At 47.5% G+C, this 21431-nt stretch overlaps 1 protein-coding gene across 1 annotated transcript in view; it reads left to right on the top strand.

Moving 5' to 3' along the window:
• LOC443027 (neuroendocrine convertase 2) overlaps positions 1-21431 on the top strand; it is a 240527-nt gene that overhangs the window by 189241 nt on the left and 29855 nt on the right. Inside the window, exons 7-8 of the mRNA XM_042230652.1 lie at positions 11208-11296; positions 19782-19957. Coding sequence (XP_042086586.1) covers positions 11208-11296; positions 19782-19957 — 265 coding nt within the window. The remainder of the gene's footprint in view (positions 1-11207; positions 11297-19781; positions 19958-21431) is intronic.

Below are 21431 nucleotides of genomic sequence, written 5' to 3' on the forward strand. Positions count from 1 at the left end.
TACAGAAAAGGCAGAAAAGAGTAAAGGGTCCAATTTGTAACATTTTAAAAAGATCATTGCTAATATGCAAAAGCATAGTCCCCACTCTCTATTAACCTTACTTGCAGTTTAAAGTCATCATGCAGAATTGGTAAGTGTGTGTTTAGGATTGGTAAAAGTGTATGAGCTTGAAAGTGTTAGCCACTCAATCATGTCCGACTCTTTGTGACCCCATAGACTGTAGCCCACCAAGCTCCTCAGTCCATGGGACTCTCTAGGCAAGAATACTGGAATAAGTAGCCATGCCCGTCTCCAAGGGATCTTCCTGACCCAGGGATCAATGGGACCCAGGAATCGAGTCCACATTGCAGGGAGACTCTTTACCATCTGAACTACTAGGGAGGATATATTAAAAAGGTTGGAGAACTTTTGATTTGAAGTGTCTCTTACTCCCTGTGACTTACAACCCTAGATCCTTGCTAATAAACCACTTTCAGACACAGGGATGTGAAGTCACCAAATAGAAGTCACTAAACCACAGAGAAGACATTATTATAAACGGTGCCTGGAACCTTGTTCTAAGAAGGGCCATGAGCATGGGCCTGATTTCTGCACTGTCAGTCACCAGCTGTCCACAAGCCATCAGAAAAGGCACTAGCTATATAGGACAGGGAATTCTGCTCAATGTTATGTGGCAGCTTGGACAGGAGGGGAGTTTGAGGGAGAATGGATACATGTATGAGAGTGGCTAACTTGCTCTACTGCACACCTGAAACTATCATAACGTTTTTAATGGGCTATACTCCGATATAAAATAAGAAGTTAGAAAAAACAAAGAGCAGTAGCATTACATGTGCCAGCTATTGCCTCCCCTTCTACAGCTGCTGCTGCTGCTAAGTTGCTTCAGTCCTGTCTGACTCTGTGTGACCCCACAGACAGCAGCCCACCAAGTTCCCCCGTCCCTGGGATTCTCCAAGCCAGAACACTGGAGTGGGTTGCCATTTTATTCTCCAATGCATGAAAGTGAAAAGTAAAAGTGAAGTCACTCAGTCGTGTCCGATTGTTAGTGACCCCATGGTCTGTAGCCTACCAGGCTCCTCCCTCGATGGGATTTTCCAGACAAGAATACCAGAGTGGGTTGCCATTGCCTTCTCCCCCTCTATAGCTAGTAGATACTAAATTCATCTTGATGGATTGATCCAAGCACAAAAATATAAACAACAGAATAGTTTCATCCCAACTCATTTTCTGAACCTGAACACGACCACCCCCCTCAAGTAAGTCTTCCGTGTAATGAGCTATAAGAATATTCTTTAAACAAAAACAAAAGCAAAGTGGAGGTGTCCTCTATCTTAAATAATTTCATTTGCAAACTTGTTCTTGAAAGTTCAATTTTAAATGGGCTAAAGTCCTCCAGGACTAATGAGTGCTTAGGGTAATGAAATTCTTCATTGCCAGCGGTGAAATCCCCAAGTGTCCAATTGCTTCAGACACAGTCATCGTGAGTCAGGCAAGGATGATCCTTGCCTGCTAAGGCACCAATGACTCAAGACACAGTGGACACTCTGACTAGTAAATGAGATTTTTCACAATTATCAAGTGATTTTCAAAAATCCTCATCCATCATGGCTTGTTATTACAAAGCCTGGATGGTACCACAGATCAGATCATGGTCTTTGCTTACTGGTTTACAAAACCAGTTAAAAAATTAATTAAAAATAAATAAATAAAAACTACTATTGAAAGTGATTATGGGAGGAAGGCAGGTCAAAGTTCAGGCCCATAGCACTGGGAGGGTCTGTGGTCCAAACAGTAGGGTGCTGGAATCCTGGAGGTGATTCCTGCTTGGCAGAAGGAGAATGTGAATATATCATCCTTCCCAGGAGTATAGGATAAGTTCATTAAAAAGTCACCCTTGGGAGAAATGTTATGCCTAGTCTTTCTTCAGTATAGCTAGGGGCCTGGGGAAGGGGAAAACAGAGTGAGGGGGATTAGAGAAAATAAAACTAGCCATGAGTTAATAATCATAGAAGCTGGATGGTGATATTTACAAGAGATTTCACTCTACTTTTGTGTATTCTGATGTTTCCTATAGCAAGAAGTAGATTTTAAAGGCAAAGGGCACAGGGACTTCCCTGGTTGTCCAGTGGCTAAGACTCTGCACTCCTAATGCAGGGGGCCCAGGGCTCACCCTGGTGAGGGAACCAGATCCCACTGCTGCTACTAAGACTCAGCACAGCCAAATAAATAAAAAACATTAAAAAGAGTGATAAAGTTTTAAAATTAAGTCATAGGGCATAAGAAGAGATAAAGAGAACTGGGGCTTTAGTGCGGTGCTCATGAAGCTATTAGTTTTGGTGGATAAGCTTCTGAGGAGCCTGCAATGTCCCGTGAGGAGGCCAGAGAAGCCTGAATCACTGAGTGCTAAGTATACCCAGGGTTGAAACAACGCAAGGAAGCATAACGCCTGTTAAGCAGTCACTTGGGCTTCCCTGGTGGCTCAGACGGTAAAGAATCTGCCTGAAATGTAGGAGACCTGGGTTCAATCCCTGGTTTGGAAAGATCTCCTGGAAGAGGGCATGGCAACCCACTCCAGTATTCTTGTCTGGAGAATCCCATGGACAGACGAGCCTGGTGGGCTACAGTCCTTGGGCCTGCACAGAGTCAGACACGCCTGAATGACTAACACCCGCATGTGTTTAAGGCACTGTGTTCATGTTTTGTGTCTATTAATTCTCAACCTAACCTCCTGAAGTAAGTGTGGACATTATAATCCCCATTTTGGAAGCTGAAGCACAGCAAGATTAAGTCATGTGTGCAAGGTCACACAACTGGTGAGACAGGAGACAGGACTTGCCACCAGTGAGGGGGATGGTTACAGGCACTGCCTCACAGTAAAGGAGAGTGTGGGGAAATGCAAAACTCTTGCCATCTCTGCCTGGGGAAATGGGGACAGGCCTCCTTGAAGAGGTGGCTTTTGGTCCCGGATCTAAATGAAGGTACTAGGCAGACTTTGGAGAAGGGGTGAGTGCATTCTGGGGTGAATAGGGTATTAACAGAAATTAGGCAAAGAAGCAGAGGCAAGGGCTACAGATGTGTTCAGTAGCTGGATAACTGGTCCGGGAGTTAGAGGCTGGCGCACAAGTCAGCAATCCGAGAAGGCTCTGTGGAGGAGGCAGGCATGAGATGTTTGGACGATTGCTAGGAGAAGAGAAGAGCTCTTGTGGTTGCATGGGGTGGGCACAGAAAAGACCCTCCAGGCATGCTGCTGCCTGAGGTTCTGAGAGCCTTGAGCCCTTGTCTCTGGCCAGAGCAATGTTTCCTGTCCAGGAGGCATGAGTCTCTGGTCAGCTGTATAGCCCCGAGGCCTGCCAGTTTCTTCAGGCATTCTCTTCTGGGCCTGGAGAAGGAAATGGCAACCCAGTCCAGTATTCTTGCCTGGAGAATCCCACGGACAGAGGAGCCTGATGGGCCATGGTCCATGGGGTCGCAAAGAGTCAGAAGCAATTGAGTGACTATCACTCACTCACTCGCTGTCTTCTGGGCATGGGCATAAAACCCAACACCCCATCTTTGTTCTGCAGACTCGGGCTCTTGGATAAGACAGTTTCAGCATCAAAACGCCCACGAAGGGCTGACAGGTACTGACTGGCAATGAGCTTGCTGCTGCTGTCGCAGCTCCAGCCAAACCCCCTGGCCACAGAGGCTGGTCAGAACTCCGAGGGAGTAGCTGCCCAGGAAAGCTCATGCTCTCCATCACGGTCTCCTCACCACCGTAGAAAGTTAAGGAGAGGGTGGGATGAATGGAGAGAGTAGCATGGAAACATATACATTACCACGTGTAAAATAGATAGCCAGTGGGAATTTACAGCCAAGGACTTTTTCTGAAGGCAAACTTCATACATGTGCAGGACAGCTTTTAGAGGAGATGTGTATTAGAACCCCTTGCCCTGTGCTTAATTTGATTTTGTTGGTTTCTTCCTTTTTCAGCAGAGAAAGTGTATTTATTCTACTGTGAACCATTTAGTAATTACATGTGGCATCTGCGCTCCAGGGATGTATTTGAAACACAGTTGAGGAATTTGGAAAAGGAGTATAATTTCCTCCTCGCTTGCAGTCAGAGAAATACAGACTTGGGCCAAGCAAAATAATAATAGTAGCCACAGTAGCAACAATGACCCGAACTGCAAGAAGGCAGAAATAACACATATTTAATAAGCCTCCATAATACGCAACCCAGCTACAGCTGATTGGTCAGGATCCAGCATCACATCTTTTTCTTGCTGGCATTCCATAAATATTGATTGGCTGCTTGATGGATGGGTGGCACACCTTCTCAGCCGGGCCAAGATGTTGAGCGGCCTTGACATCTGTCCATTTGAGGGCTGCCAGCTTCTCCCTAGGCTTGCAGCCCATGCTTTGTCAATAATCTTCCAACCCTGCTGGGTTTTAGGTCAGTGTTTGGTGATGCATTGCAGATCCGAAGTCTATTACCATGCTGCTGTCCATAAAAATCTCTCTTGCATAGCATTTCTTTGACAGGCGTGTACCACTGAAATGTCATCCCCACCATCGGCAATATTTACAGAGCATCACCAGGTGCAGCGTGCTCTATCCATTACACCCTAAAGAGTAAGAGATTCTGGATTTGATGCAATTCCTGGTTACAAAAAGTTTACTATAAATTCAGGAAGAGAGAAGATATTTATTATTCAAACAGCCAAAATGAAGGGAAGGAAGGATAAATGGATGAGAAAGATCGTCTATCTCTAGGTGAATGTATTTGATTGATAGCATTAGTTAAACCTTCAAATAAGAAAGATTTTCAGTGATTAACTTTTTTAAATTAAAAGTCATATTTCATTTTGAAGAACCCAATGCGACAGGCCAAAAAAGAACATGTGAGAAGAATGTCCTCTCTGGTTGGCTATTAGCACAGTGATAGAAACCAATACTTTACCCTGGTGACATCTAAATGGTTTAGAAATAGATGAACATCTTTCCATTTCATCTTCATGGACTAATTCTGAAATCACCTCCTGGATAATAAAATCCAAACTGCCTTCAAAGACCTAATCTAAGTTTTTCTTTCATGTGAGCATTGAGACTACCTCATAAGCTGATATTAGCTCAAAGTTTGCTGCTTGTAATCAACCCTCTCTCTATCCAAACCAAAGCACAGTGAAATCCAACACAGCTGAACGTGGAGAGCTCTTCTGAGCCACTGAAGAAATTCCACTAGGACTTCTCGGTGACCCAGACGGTAAAAAATCTGCCTGCAATGCAGGAGACCCAGGTTCAATCCCTAGGTCGGGAAGATCCCCTGGAAAAAGGAACAGCAACCCACTCTAGTATTCTTGCCTGGAGAATCCCATGGACAGAGGAGCCTGGTGGGCTACATCCCATGGGGTCACAAAGAATCGGACACAACTGAGCGACTAATACTTTCACACTTTCTGAGTCACTGGAGAAATACCACAAAGTTCCGAGTTTTTCTTTTTCTATTCCCCTACCAGGATTATACAAGTTTTCGTCATTTAAATTTTCCCCTTCAACTAAAAGAAACAGACATAGTGCAGATTTGGGAGTAATGGAGAGAGTGATATGGATTGCAATAGAGATATATTGGCATAATCATTTCTACTTTGGAAACTGTTCACCATATTAGGGGGATTTTATGGTCCCGAGGTGGTAATTATTCTTAACAGAGAAAAATTCAGTAGATTATAATGGACAAATGCAGTAGTATATTATTAATTGCTTGGTATGAAATAAGAGATCCCTGAATTGAATCAGTTTTTCTTATCTGTAAAATGCGACTAAACTCCACCCTGAAGGTTTGCCTGAGGTACTAGGATATGCATACAGACTTGATACAGTGTGGCAAATGGTAGGCATCCTCTAAGCACCAGAAAATGTAACTGTGAAATTCACGGAGAGAATTTCTATAGGATCTAAATCAGAGGTTCTCCACCTAGACAGAAAGTGAGGAAAGTTTATGCCAAAGGGATAAATGAATGTTCCTGCTATTTTTTCTCAGACATCCATTCTCTCATCTGAGCTTTTGAGGTTTGTTATTTCTTAAAAATAAAAAATAAAAAATCTAGGGAATTCCCTGGAGGTCCAGAGGTTAGGACTTGCTTGGCACTTTCACTGCCAAGAGTGTGCGTTCAATCTCTGGTTGAGGAACTAAGATCCCAAAAGCCACACAGCAAGGCCAAATTTTTTCTTTAAAAAATCTCTGCCAGTATAAGACAGAGGGATGTGCCCTTGTAATTACTGACTCCTTTAGCCCCAGTGAAGTCTAGGATGCCCTAACGTGTTGTGTTCAGAACCACACACTTTGCTTTGCTCAGGAAAGTGGGAATTGGGCTGTGGACCATAACTTCACTACATATTTGCTCTGCTGTTTAACTTTCTTCTGTGACCAGTGTCTCCATGACAAATAAGGTAAATATTCTTTACCTGTCCTTTGTTCCCTCAAGGGTTCATTTTCCTCAAGGCATATTCTTTAAAATTAAAACCATATGGACTACAATAGGATACAGGTGGGTACATGATCAAAAGAGAGCTCATCTACCCTCCCTGGAGAATTGAAGGTGTCTCAAAAGAGCCACAGTAGAAGTGCTCATTATAAGTTAAAGTTCTCTGAGCAACATCCCTAACTGTCCTCTGAATCAATTTCCTGTTTTCTCTGCACACCACCATTGCCTTAGTTTTCATCCTTTGCACCTCAGCAATGACCTTCTCATCTTTAAAAAAAAGAAAATATTTTATTGATTAAATAGCACATTCTGTTTAAAATCAAAACATTAGCCAAAATAATTTTGAAGCATCAGAAAGCAGATGCAATAGAACAGACTACTGAATCAGCAACACGGAGGATAAATAGAGAACCATTTACAGAATTCGGAACAATTTTTTTGAAGATACATAAAATGTAAATGAAGGCAGCAGACATGAACAGTCTATAGAGAAGTCTCTGCTGTGAATGATTCTCTTTTTGCTCTCCCAGAAAAACAACTACCATTTTGTCAATTATGTTATGTGTGTGATAATGCTCTAGTGGTTATGTAGGATATCATCATGTTTTAGAGATATATATTAAACAATTTGAGGGAAAATAACATCTATATTTTCCTTTAAACTCATTCACAAAAATGATTAGTCAAATATGGTAAAATATTAACTGTACATGTATACACAACGTTAATCATTTGTATTTAACAAAAGAATGGAGATCATTTAGTAGCTAAGTCTTGTCTAACTCTTGAGACCGCACGGACTGGAGCCTGCCAGACTCTTCTGTACATGGGATTCTCTAGGCAAGAGTACTGGAGTGGATTGCCATTTCCTTCTCCAAACAGAAGAAAAAAGACACCCAAATGTCTATTATTAATAGGGTTCTGATGAATAAACCATAGTATACTCACAAAAAAACTAAGTTATGAGAAGCCCTTGACTTTGATAGACTTGAGTGTTGGCCATCTGAGATTCATTCTGTTATTCACTGAATTTGTCTATACTTTTTCAATATTTCCTGTTTTTAAAATAATAAACTGAGCTAAATTGGTTATCCCTCCAGCCTTGCTTGTCCAGCATATCAGTTATCTATTGCCTAATAATGCCTCATAACAAATCCCAGAATGAATAAGCACCGACATTGCTCACAAGTCTGCAGGTCAGCTGGACAGGTCTGTTGATCTGGCTGCCCGTGCATCCACGGTCGGATGGCAGGTGGGCTGGGGACTGGCCAGCTTAGATTGGCCTCTCACATTTCTGGGGGATGGCTGGCTATCAGCTGGGGTGACCAGCATGAAGGGTTACGGTCTCTCATCATCCAATGGGGCAGCCTGGGCTTGTCCACATGGCACCTGGGCAGTTTCAGGAGAAAGAACAGTTGTGGTCCTCGTGGGGGCCAGGCTCATCTCTTCCACCACATCCTTTTGGACAAAACAAGTCATGAGGCCAGACTCAAGAGAGAAATGAGCTCCATCTCTTCATGGAGGAGCAAGAGGACCACACTGCCAGGGGCCTGGCCATGGGGGAGCGGAAGAACAGGCCACTCTGGCAACATGACATACCCGGACTCCTGCCACTTGCCCCCGATGACCTTTGTCAGAGGAGGCCAAACAAGCCACCATAGGTGTCCCCCACCCCCACCAACAGCTATTCCCACTTTTGACAGATCATGTTTTATTCTAGAGGCAAAATGGAGCTACTGAATGTTCTTGAAAGCCGAGGGGCCAGGTGAATATGGAATTGGAAAATGATTTTCCCAACATTCAGGGGAGTGAGGATGTTTGCCTGAGATGATCAGGAAAACAGTACTGAGGGGAAGACATCTGAGGCTGCGGGAATGAAGTCCACAGAGGCCCCGGGCCTGGTGAAGAGGCCTGGTATCACCAACAGGGAGCCACAGCCACTTATAATTAATTGTCATCACCTAATTTAGCAATGCTCTCCCTGATAGCTCAGTTGGTAAAGGATCCACCTGCAATGCGAGAGACCTGGGTTCAATCCCTGGGCTGGGAAGATCCCTTGGAGAAGGGAAAGGCTACCCACTCCAGTATTCTGGCCTGGAGAATTCCATGGACTGTGTATCCAGGGGGCTTCCCCGGTGGCTCAGCAGGTAAAGAATCCACCAGTAATGCAGGAGATGCAGATTTGATGCCTGAATTGAGAAGATCCCCTGGAGGATGAAATGGCTACCCACTCCAGTAGTCTTGCCTGGAGAATCCCAAGGACAGAAGAGCCTGGCGGGCTGGAGTCCATGGGGTCGCAAACAGGAAAACCTGTTTCTTCCCAAATGTTCCTGTGGAGGAACCATGACAAGCATCTCCCCATTTAAAAGCCAAAATTAAAGACACAGAAGCCTTCAGTGTCTCTAGTCTGCTCAAGGAAGTTTGCACGATTTCGTCCTCCAGGTTTCCATGAGCAGTTTTAGGGCAAGAAGGTTTGTTCCTGGGTGGGAGGGTGGTGGGGGGTCCAGTCTCAGTCTCACTGCATCAGGGAGCCTCGGTCTCAGACCTGGCCCAGGTCCGCTGAGACTCAACTTGGACATTTGCAAAATAGAACAGTGCCTGCCCCCGCAAGGAGTACCGGCGGTGAGGCCACAGAGGCAGTGAGCACATCACGCTCAGTCCACGGCAGGGGGCTGGTCGTCCTCTCACCCCTCAGAGCTGGGCTCCCTCCACGGCAATGCTGAGGTCTCCTCCACCATAGTCATTCTTGTTCCCGAGGGAATTCGGAGTCCCTGTGGTGTGTAACCTTCATGGAGGCAGAATTTGCTTTTGTTCATGTAGAGAAAGAAAATATGTATATTTCAATCCTCAGATGTGATTTCTTTTAATGGACTGATGTGGTAGGTTTGCATGTCCCAGGAGAATGTAGCAACCAGTCTACACTGCAGAAGCAGGACTTTCTGGGCTATGCAGCCAATAAGCCCCTTCCCCACGTGCCCTCCTGCACCCGCCGTGTAAATAGCAAGCAGGCAGCCCTCACTGCCATCACCTCCACGGGCCAAGAAGATGCTGTTCCAGCTGACTTCAAATCTGGCTGCTTCTTGGAGCGCTAGGAGGGCCTTGCAGGGTGGGGCTGGTGGCTTGCAAGGACATGAACACTAGGCTCCTCCACAGCTGGGATGCTGTTTGGAGTCCAAACACACATTCTGACTGACTTCAAGCTTACGCTTGGTTCTGTTGCCATTTAACAAAAGGCCCTCAAACCTAGTGGCTTAAAAGAGAACAAACGCTTGCTTGCTTGCTCATCATGCTGTTAACGTAGGTGGGGCACCTGTCTCTCTCCATGTGCTGCTGATGGGGCGATTGGCTGGGTCTGGAGGAAGAAGACCTCCAGGGGCCTCCCCTCAGGTGCTGTCCGGTCATGCTCCCCTCGGGGCCTTGTCCGTGCCCAAGCTCCTCTGCGCACTCCACTGCATCCCGTGGGCCCAAGCCAGCCAGCAGGCGGCCTTGCTCAGTGGAGGGGAAGTGCTCACAGAAGGGAGAACTGTTTGGATCCCGTCGGTCTAATGGAAAAGGGAGCAGAAGGGAGAAGCTTAATGAAATTACGGTGCCTACTGCAGAACTATGTAGCTCCCAGTGCCCCCTGGGCCCCTGCACTAACATGAGCAAACAACTTGCATGCCTTCAGTGATGGGGAACTCACTCCCTCACAACGAAGTCTGTTCTGCCTTTGGACGTATGACAGTATCTAGAACATGAGCCCTAAGAAGGCCTTGCTCAGAATTGTAAGCTTCAGGCCAGCAAACTTCAGAAAGATGGATCGAATGACTGTCCAGGGTTCTTAATCTGGTCAGCCTCAAAGTTTCTGTGGAGCCCTTAAAATTGAATGTGAAATGTTGCCAGTGTGTGCTTTTTTGGTTCCCAGAGGAAGGTGGGGGGTCTGTAGCACATATCTTAAAGGAGCTGTGCTGTGCTTAGTCGCTCAGTGTTGTCTGAATTTTTGCGACCCTATGGACTGTAGCCCACCAGGCTCCTCTGTCCAGAGAGATTCTCCAGGCAAGGATACTGGGGTGGGTTGCCATGCCCTCCTCCACAGGTTCTTCCCAACTCAGGGATCGAACCCCAGTCTCCTGCATTGAAAACAGATTCTTTACTGTCTGAGTCACCAGGGAAGCCCAAGAATACTGGAGTGGGTAGCAGTTCCCTTCTCCAGGGAATCTTCCAGACCCAGGGATTGAACTCAGGTCTCCCGCATTGCAGGCAGATTCTTTACTGTCTGAACCACCAAGGAAGCTTTAAAGGAGGCTAGAATCCAACAAAGGTAAATAATCTTTGTCCCACAGCTGATAGGCAGCATTCACTGCCTGGTGGCCAGAACCAGCCTTGAAAATAAACACTAGCCCACAATTCTAGCTGTTCAAAAAAACAGAAAAAAAACACAAAGTCAGCTATTTAGACCAGCACCAACCTGTGAATCTCATGTTCCCTCTTCGCAGAAAGCCTATGACTGCCTTCTGCAGGAAGACACTTTAGATTTTAAAGTAGAGATCACCTTTCAAGGTTGAAATGTTCCGAGGAGACTCTTCACAGGCTGGGAGGTGGAAGGGGTGAGAGGAGAGACTCAGACGGAAGATGCAGTGGCCTGGACTGGCTCCAGGCTAACAGAACCACTCAAAAGCATCAAACTGCTTCAACTGACAATTTAAGAAACCTTCTCCAAGTTGTCTGACCCTCTGTCTGACCCATCTTCACTTCTCTCCGCAGCCACGGGACGAGATGTGCCGGGGAGGTCTCTGCGGCTGCCAACAATAACATCTGCGGGGTCGGCGTGGCCTACGGCTCCAAGGTCGCAGGTAGGCTGGCCCGTCCCTGCCAGACATCCCCAGGAGGCGTCACACCCAGTCTCTGTCTGGCCAGGGCCCAGCAAAAACTCCCAGTGGGGCAAGAGAGCAGGGTTGGTACAATTTAGCAAGGGTGGAAAAAAAATATATTTTAATTTAACCTGTATGGTAATATCAGTAAACTTTAAAAATTTTAAAGTGCACAGATCATGAGCCCACAGGTCAATGAAGTTTCACAAGCCAACCATACACACTTAACCATCAAGAATCAAAACATTATCAGCACCCCAAAGCCTTCCTTGTGTACCCCTCAGTTGCTGCCCATACGCACAGGAACAGTCATGACTCTGGCTTCTAACAGCAAACACGGGTTATTCCCAGTTTTTGAACTTTATGTGAATGGAATTGTCCTGTCTGTACTCTTTGTGTATCAGTATCCTCAATATCGTTTAAAAAAATTCTATCAAAGTGTAGTTGATTTACAATGTTGTGTTCGTTTCTGATGTGTAGCAAAGTGGTTTGGTTACACATATGTGTGTGTGTGTGTGTGCACGCATGCCCACACACGCATGCATAAGTGCTTAGTTGCTCAGTCGTGTCCAACTCTTTGTGACCCCATGGACTGTAGCCCACCAGGCTCCTCTGTCCACGGGGATTTTCCAGGCAAGGATACTGAAGTGGGTAGACTATCCATTCTCCAGGGGATCTTCCCGACCCAGGAATCCAACCAGGGTCTCCTGCATTGCAGGTGGGGTCTTTACCAGCTGAGCTACCAGGGAAGCCCATATACATATATACACACATACATATATTCTTTTTTATATTCTTTTCCATTATGGTTTATTACAAGACACTGAATATAGTTCCCTGTGCTATACAGCAGGACCTTGTTGTTCATCCATTGTATATATAATAGTTTCATCTGCTAATCCCAAACTCCCAGTCCTTCCCCTTCCCAATACCCTCCCCCTTAGTAACCACAAGTCTGTTCTCTACGTCTGCGAACCTGTGTCTATTTCATAAATAAGTTAATTTCTATGGTATTTTCGAGTTCACATATAAGTGATCCCATGTTACGCTTACCTTTCTCTTTCTGACTTGTTTCACTTAGCGTGATAACCTCTAGGTCCACCATGTTGCTGCAGAAGGCACGATTTCATTCTTTTTTATAGCTGAGTAGTAGTCCCGTCTATGTGTATGTGTGTGTATACATATATATACACCACATCTCTTTATCCATTCAACTTTCAGTGGACGTTTAGGTTTGTTTCCATGTCTTGGCTATTGTGAATAATGCTTCTATGAACACTGGGGCACCTGCATCTTTTCAGGTTACAGTTTTGTCTGGGTGTATGCCCAGGAGTGGGATTGCTCAATCATATGGCAACTCTAGTTTTAGTTGTTTGAGTTTTAGTTGGTTTCCATAGTGACTGCACAAATTTGCATTCCCACCCACAGTGGAAGAGGGCTCCATATATTTTCAAAGTATAGTTTTGTCCACATATCCATAAGATGTAAATAGAACTCAGATAAAGATGGTAGAAAATGAGGAGGAATGCACAAATTATTGCAAACATACTCCAAACTCTTCAAAATGCTCTTGGTGGCTTGTTTTGTTTGTACCAAGCATCTCATTTTTAAGGGAAAATACTCTACCTAGAAGAATCTTTTTATTAAGTTCTACAGGAAAGATGTTTAGCAAATTCCCCTTTATGGGGTCTTTAGAAACCGAGGGTGGCAGTTCACTAGAAACTTAGAAAGCAACACCTTCCCCCTGCCAAAAATGAAAGGGAGAGAGAAGACGAATGAGGGGATAAGATGCTAGAGAAGGAAGTGGCTCCTCATTCATTCCAAGTTTTGCATCAAATTTGATTCTTAATTTATTCAGGCTGAGTCACCCAACCTTGTTTTTCTTTTTTTTACAACCATCTCTATGTGTGTGTGTGTGTGTGTGTGTGTGTTTTTTCCTGGTGATTTACTGGAGCCATAAACATACTTTGTGCTGACACTTGCATTTCCAGGGACCTAAATAAAGCAAGAGAAACCTATACAAATCCATCATTAACCTCCTTCAGCACTGTCTGCTAAGCTCTGCCTGAGGTGGGTGCTGAATTTCACAGAAGAATGCATCTGGAGCGTTCTGAAATGTAACTGGGGAGGCTTTGCCCCTCGGGTTTCAGCGATCTGTGTTTGGTGAGCCTCCAAAAAGCTGGCAGCAAAACGTCAGAGGCTGCTATGAGCTCAGGGGAAAATATAGCACCCAATTAATATTTGATAAGCCAGGCTCACAGGTCGGCTGCTATCTGAAAGGGGGGAGCAGCGGTTTCCTATTCACAAGACAGGGTGGAAGCAATGGAAAATTTCAAACCTGGATTCCTCACTCACAGTGAGGTTTTCCAAAGAGTTTTTAAATTTTCTTCATGCCCACAGTAACTGGGTTTTTAAACAAGGGATTCTTAAAACTACTTACTGCAAAAATGAAGAGTTGCGATTAGTTCACGGCATTCGGGGATCCACTGGGGTCTGTTTCTCCATTGGCTTCTTTTTCTCTCGTAATTTGTGCTCTGAAAGCATTTGAGTGTTAGTCAATCAGCTGTGTTCAACTCTTTGCAACCCTACTGGGTTGTAGTCCACCCGTCTCCTCTGTCCATGGGATTCTCCAGGCAAGAATACTGGAGTGGGTAGCCATTCCCTTCCCCAGGGGATCTTCCTGACCCAGGGATTGAACCCAGGTCTCCTCCAGTGCAGGCAGATTCTTTCACCATCTGAACCACCAGGGAAGCCCCAAAGTACCTAATTCTCTGGCTCTTTATGTTTGAATTCCTTAAAAGCAAACCTGAGGTAAGGATCTGGGTGCAAGGAATTTATTTAGGAGGCAATTCTGGGAAGCCAGTGAGGGAAAGAGAAAGGAAGATAGTGGGAAGACGGACCAACAGAAGGTGTGTAGGTGAGCTGGGGCTTCAGGGGACTGTGGGGACACCCCCTCAGCATTGCCCTCCCCGAGGGGAGGAGGCTGGGAGTTTACATCAACTCCCATCTGTCTTCAGTGGAGAGGTAGGGGTCCTCAGCCATGAACCCCTGGCCTCTCCAGCCTGCAGCTCACATGGACTGAGCTCCATCCCCAAGGCAGAGGACACGCCCAGGCAAAGACCCCCCCCTCCACTCACCCTAGACGGGGCCAGCAGGGCCAGGTGGGGTGTGCCAGCCTCTGACTGACCTCCGATCCCCAAGGCAAGCGAATGCAGCCTGGCACCTCAAAGACAGAACCTGACTGGTGTCTGTGAACCCCGACAGCTCACAGGTCTCACAACAATGCTCTGAAAATCCAGAAACTAGGCTCAGAGCCAGTGGGAGGCATTGCAGCCATACAGAGACCCTGAGCAAAGGAGCCGCCTTTTTCCACTCCCTTAACCCAGCTCGGCTCCTTTGTATCCATTCCTATGGGTCCTAAGTGCTCAGAGCCAGGCAGGTCTAGTCCCATCCTGTGTGCATCTAGACATCCCAGGGGCCTCTGGACTCCTCTGGAGGAGCAGAAGGAACACTTGCTGACGAACCCCTGGAGAGGTACTCAGGGATCACAGCAGAAGCAGAACTCTACCTTTCAGACTTGGGGACACATTTTGCTCATCCTGGCTATCAGTTCCAAAAGTTGGCTGGTTTTCATTCTAAATAAGGAATCAATTCCGAAAGCTGGCTGGTTTTCATTCTAAATGAGCTATCAATTCCAAAAGTTGGCTGGTTTTCATTCTAAGCGAGCTATACCCTCTAGACAATCTTTTCAGGAGCTTTCTGAGCTGGTGTCTGGGGCGCCACCTGGTGGCCAACCAAGATCACCACAAGTCTCAAGGTGTTGAGTTAGCGGGGCAACGTCCTGAAGGAACTCTGTGTGTGCGAAGTTGCTTCAATCGTGTCCAACTCTTTGCGGCCCTTTGGACTGTAGGGGCTCTGGCGCTTGCTCTCTACTCTCTCTCTCTCTCTCTCTCCCTCTCTCTCTCGTAGTCGCTAAGTCACGTCTGATTCTTGCGACTCCATGGACTATAGAGTCCTATCTGACTCTTGCAACCCCATGAACTGTAGCCTGCCAGGCTACCCAGTCCATGGGATTCTCCAGGCAAGAATATTGAGGTAGACTGTCATTTCCTTGTAGGGGCTCTAAATTGCCTTATCCTGAAGACCCACTGGCATTTACATAATGATAACAACACTAATAATAGCATTTTGACTCTTTCAACAAGTCAGGCAGGATGCAAAACCCTTTACTCACTTTACTCTCTTTGCAACTTTATCGCACATTGTTGCGTATTTTATATATGTGTTCCTGCTAAGTCGCTTCCGTCATGTCTGACTTTGCATGACTGTGTCATGTCTGACTCTTCGCATGACTCTTCGCCACCCCATGGACTCCTCTGCCAGGCTCCTCTGTCCATGAGATTCTCCAGGCAAGAATACTGGGATGGATTGCTACCCCATCCTGCAGGGGATCTTCCCACCCCAGGGATCAAACCTGCATTGCTTAGGTCTCCTGCATTGGTAGACGGGTTCTTCACCAGTAGCACCACCTGGTAGAACACGAACATGTTTACTATCTATTATTATCCCTATTGAACACGGGGCCACACAGCTAGTAAACTGTAGGACAATGTAGCACCCAGAGCAGCCTGGGCCCCTGAATTAACATGCAGCAACAGCTTGCCTGCCCTCAGTGATGGGGAAGTCACTCCCTCACAAGGAAGTCTGTTCTGCCTTTGCGCGTGTGACTCTTAGAAATGTCTTCCTGAAGATGAGCTGTCTCTTTGATTTTTGTTGCCTATTCCATGAGCACCGTTGTTTCCACCTCTTCTAGGTAACACTTGGCAGGAAGGCAGGAAAATTCCAATCAGTCCAACTCCTATACATTCTCTGTAACATGCAGACCTGTACATTTGAGATGCCCCAAAGTCTTAGCACTGTCTCAAAACCTTCAATTCAGTTCAGTCACTCAGTCATGTCTGACTCTTTGCAACCCCATGGAGTGCAGCGTGCCAGGCCTCCCTGTCCATCACCAACTCCCAGAGCTTGCTCAAACTCACATCCGTCGAGTCAGTGATGCTGTCCAACTTCAATTTTTTTAAGTTTAATTATTTACATTTCCTTATCCACTTATTTACTTTATAAATTTTGAAGAGAAAAGTTAATTTCCATTTTTTTAAATTTTAAACATGGCTGTCTCAGACAGTAAAGAATTTGCCTGCAATGCCAGAGACCCGGGTTCAATAACTGGGTCGGGAAGATCCCCTGGAGAAAGCAGTGGCAACCCACTCCAGTATTCTTGCTTGGAGAATCCCATGAACAGAGAAGCCTGGTGGGGCTTCCACCAGAACCCCAAGTTCATGGGGTCCCAAAGAGTCGGACACGACTGAGCGACTAACACACTTATCAAAATAACTCTTTAAGAAGACAGCCTATTTCTTTCCTTAGTTTTAGCATTTAAACCAACGTTCGGCATCTTTAGTCAAAGGGATCGAGACAAAATAATCAAAATTGAAAAAGTCTTATACGATTTCACAAAGTCCAATGAATGGACGTGAAATATAATGAACTCTTCAACTGATATTTCTTGCAAGTTTGTCAGATATTTACTTCTAGGAGTATTAAACATGCTCAAGCTGCATCAAGCCTTTTGGGAGATACTGTCTCATGCCTCCAGTCCCTTCCAGGACTCAGCAGTCATGAGCAGGGGGTCTACCAGATGCCAGTCCTGCTGAGGGTGGGAGGATGCAGCCATGAGCCAGCAGACAAGATGCCTGCCTTCACACAGCTTTGAGTCTAAGGGGCAGACCCAGACCGGGAGCAAAGAGACACAATAATATCAGATCATGATGCCAGGGGGATGACTCAAGGGTGGGTCCTGTAGCATCACTTCTGCGGAGCCCCTCAGAGCAGCCCCGGGAGGGGGCCAGGCCAGGTGGCATTGGCCTTACCTGCCTTCCTCTGAAGGCAGAGCAGGTAGGCTTAGGCACCTGCTGTGGTCTCCGTACAAGCTCACCTTTCATAACAAGAGGAGAGGCAGAGGATTTAGCACAAATCCTTGGGCTGTGGAGGCCCTAGAGCCCAGGACTGCGATCGAGCAGTGCAGCAGGCAAGAGGCTCAGACTCTGAAAGGGAGGAGGGAACCGCCAAGCCACCACGAGTCATGATGGTGGGGACAGAAATGCTGACGTGCCTGTCGTCTTGCCATCACGTCGCATCAGCCAGCAGAGCATTTTGCAGATGCTAGGATGCTGAGTCCTGGCTCCCTGGGCTTCCCTGTTTCTCTCCCTTCCCCCTGCCGGGACTCGGTAGCTCCTAGAGCATTGGACAGAGTCCCTCCCTACAAACCCTTGGGTCACCCTGAGCCTTGGTCTTGGCCCCTAATGCTGCTGTTGCCTGCAAACATTAATCTGTATCTCATTCAATTCATGCATACCTCATTCCTCCCAGGCTTAATGAGATTTTAAAAATGCCCAGGCCCTGTCCCCTGAATACAAATGAGAACTTGGCTCCCAGCCTGTGGCCATCCCCGCCTAGATGCCAAGCAGTCAGAAGATGAACACACAACAGGCTGGCATTCTGGGTGGCACAAAGGCAGCCAGGGTGGGATGAAGGGGGAAAGAGGCAAACACAGGAGCTGCAGAGAGAGGGCAAAGGGCACCAGCTGGTGACAAGATTCAGGGGGGACAGTCCAGGCCCACTTTGGCCGGAGTTGAACTTCTGCTCTCTTCCTGTGGAGGCAGGCTGCTCAGGGCTGGTCATCTGGGCACTGGATGACTTCAAGACCATCTGAGCCTTCTCCTGGCAGTGAATCCCGTCTCCCTGCAAAGTCTCCCCCTCCACAAAGTGGATATGACTTAGGAGAAGAAGCTGTGGATTCAGTTGATTCCGTAAACTGTTGGCCACCTTTGTTAAATAGGTGTTTTTTTTTTTTTTTTCTTAATGGGCAGAATATAGCTGGACCAAGAGCAAAATGTGGAATTTTGGATTTTCTATCCCTAGTGAAATGAACCGTAAAACTTAGCTTCTGGAAAGTTCAAACCAAAGACTATGCTTATTCTGTAGGAGATTTTTTTCCAGGAGAAAGAATGTTAACTAATAATTAGTTAACGCTGGCAAAAATGGTGACCTGATTTATGCGTAGAGGATGGAAAAGTCTGGACCTGTTATCTCTGTTTGGGGGAAAATCAACTAAACGGTGGCCCAGGCACAGTGTTTAGGAAATACTTTCCAGATGACCCTGTAATTGGCTTTAAGATAGGGAGCGCTGTTCCCTGCAACTAGAAAGGAAAATCAAGGCGGGCCTCTAACTTTGTTCAGCTCTCAGCAGTTAGTTCTCAGGAACTGTCTGTCGATTTTAGGAAGTGGTGTCATGTACACAGGTAGCCAACACACATGACTCTTCCTTCTTTAAGTTGGTGCACACACCACGTTTCAGGCTGGCCCTTGTGTAATAAAGTCCTCGGACCGCTGGGGACAAATAAGAATTGTGGGAAGCCAGGCTCCGCCTGTGTACAGCTCAGGCCTTCACTCCAAATTCCAGTGAGAAGACTGACCAACACTCACCAACACTCTAGGCTCCTTGACTAGAAACAGTGTATGGAGCAGAGAACAACACTGCTTCCAACAGCCGATATTCTGAGAGTAACGGAGAAGGAACAAAGCCCCTTTCCGCTGGCTGCTGCTCGGTGAACCCCCAAGAGGTATTTTTTAAGCAGTCCCAGGGAGGGAGGGTGCTGTGAACCCCAGTTCCCCAGATGCTCAGGCCTGAGAACAGAGGACCTCTTCCTCCAGAGTCCCTGGACACACAGACACACAATCACACAATCAAAGAAAAGCTCCCAGCAGGAAGTCACTCCTTCCAGGCATCTGGGTAGCACAAACTTTACAAAGGTGACCCGGGGGGGAAAGGGGTGTCTTCTGCACCCATTTCAAATATACTTTAGAATTACCTCTTGGACATTTCTGTCACCCCAAAGCCCCTTCTCAGTTATGATGCCACTGAGAGTTCCTCTTAGACCTGACCCTCTTCTGCCCCCTGTCCCCTGATCTCTGCCCTCTGCCCTCTAGAATCTGTCCTCAACTATCTGAGAGCAATTGCCTCCCGCCATACTGTCATGCACAGTAGGTCTACTTCTCCTTTGAAAGGTGTCCTCCGTCAGCCCCCCAGTCCCTGGAGCAAGCTTCCACTTAGAAACTGGCCTCCTTTAGGAATTCTAGCAACCTTTGTCAAGGGTATGAAATTGCCTCCCAACAGGAACATAAGAAAAGGGGTGGGTGAGGAGCAAGGAGATGGGGTGGGTGGTTCTGTGCACCTTCCTGACCCCCGATCACCCCACTGTGTGAGGCTGCACTCAGGGTCGCCCCTCCAGGGCACAGCCTGTGGCAGACCCCCCAGCCACATCCAGGACCTAGCCCCCTTCCCCACTTTGTCTCCTGTGAACCCAGGACCCGCCCACAGTGCTTCCCTGCCCCCGTGTGTCCACAGGTATCCGGATGCTGGACCAGCCCTTCATGACGGACATCATCGAGGCTTCCTCCATCAGCCACATGCCTCAGCTGATTGACATCTACAGCGCCAGCTGGGGCCCCACCGACAACGGGAAGACGGTGGATGGGCCCCGGGAGCTCACGCTCCAAGCGATGGCGGATGGCGTGAACAAGGTAAGGTCACTCCTGTGTCCTCACGGGAATGGGGCAGAATGGGACCGGGTGGGATGAGGTGTGTAGGGGTGGGGAATGAGAGGAAGTAATGATGGAGTGGAACAAGGGGCAGGGCGGGGGTGGAGCTGGGAACTGACACCTTGTGCCGTCGCTCAGGTCCTTTGAGAAACAGACCCCAAAATGGGGTTCAAGGTGCAGACTTATTGGAGGAGTCGCCTGTGAAAGCCAAAGGGGGGCAATGAGGCCCTTCAGAGGGCGAGGCTACCCTGGCCCCTGCAAAGAGGAGTGGGGAACAAGGGTGTCGCAGAGGGGCTGGGCTAGCGCCCCCACTGTACAGGCATAGCTGGAAGCAGCCCCAGGAGAGATGGATCTTTGTGCAAACCAGGGGACTTCAGGGCACAGCAGGGGAACTGCATCCAGCTGCTCCCTTGGCTGGACTCAGCCATCGGTCCCGGGGATCAGCCCAGGAATGGACAGAGCCACGGAGAAGGGATCAAAGCAGCATCTCAAAGGGAGGCAGCCAGAGCCTTGGGGTCACTGAGCAGGTCAGCAGCCCCTGGGGAGGGGAAGGAGGTGGCCTCTGGGATCTCAGGGCAGAGTCCACTGCTACCTAACATAGCCAGGTACCGGGGCAGAGTCTCCCTGGGTTCAGGCCCCTGGTCTGCTGCTCAGGGTCTGAGTGTCTGTCCGAAGTGACCTGACCTCACAGCGTATCCGTGTGCCTGCCTGTAATATAGTGACAAGGGTGCATTTCTCCTGGGGTCCCCATCAGCTGTGAGATAGACATGCAAGTGTTGGGCCCTGGGAGGTGCCCTGCAAACCACCAGTGTGTGTCAGGGTCATTAGGGACCCTTAATCAACTGCCCCCAAACTCCAAGGCATAAAGCAGCAGGTTTCCCTGGGCTTGTGGACTCTGTGGTCCGAGAATTCAGATGGGATCGTGGGGAGAGATGTCTCCGCTCTAATCCCTGGGCCTTGGCTAGAAGGCAGGGGACTGGATCTTTAGGCTAGGTGTGTCCACCTGTCCCTGAAAGGGACTGGATTACTCACCCTTGACCCCACTGCAGCCGCTCCTCAGGGCACTTGGTCGTTTTGTCTAAGTCATCTTAGTCTCTCCCCAGGAGTGGACTTGCCCTCCGGTTGATGTGGTGCCCTGTCCCCTCTCTTGGCTGGTCTGAGACGCCACGAAGTTCCCTAACACTGGAATGGCACAGTGCAGTATACAGAGGGGGTTACTGATAGCATTGGGTAGTGGGGTAGGAAGTGATGCCGCTACCCCATCTCAGTGCCCAGACCCTTAGGAGTTTACAGGATGAGACTTCTGACATATAGACAGCTACTTCCTTATTGAGTTATTCACGGTGTGAAGGAGAGAGAAGGCTGCCCATCAAGCCCAGGATCAGGTGACAGCAGGGACCCAGGGGAACAGACGCCCCTCCCCATCGACACGGATTTTCACAGAGAGGCATTTTTT

The sequence above is a fragment of the Ovis aries genome, chromosome 13, assembly GCF_016772045.2.
Source record: "Ovis aries strain OAR_USU_Benz2616 breed Rambouillet chromosome 13, ARS-UI_Ramb_v3.0, whole genome shotgun sequence".
Taxonomy (NCBI): domain Eukaryota; kingdom Metazoa; phylum Chordata; class Mammalia; order Artiodactyla; family Bovidae; genus Ovis; species Ovis aries.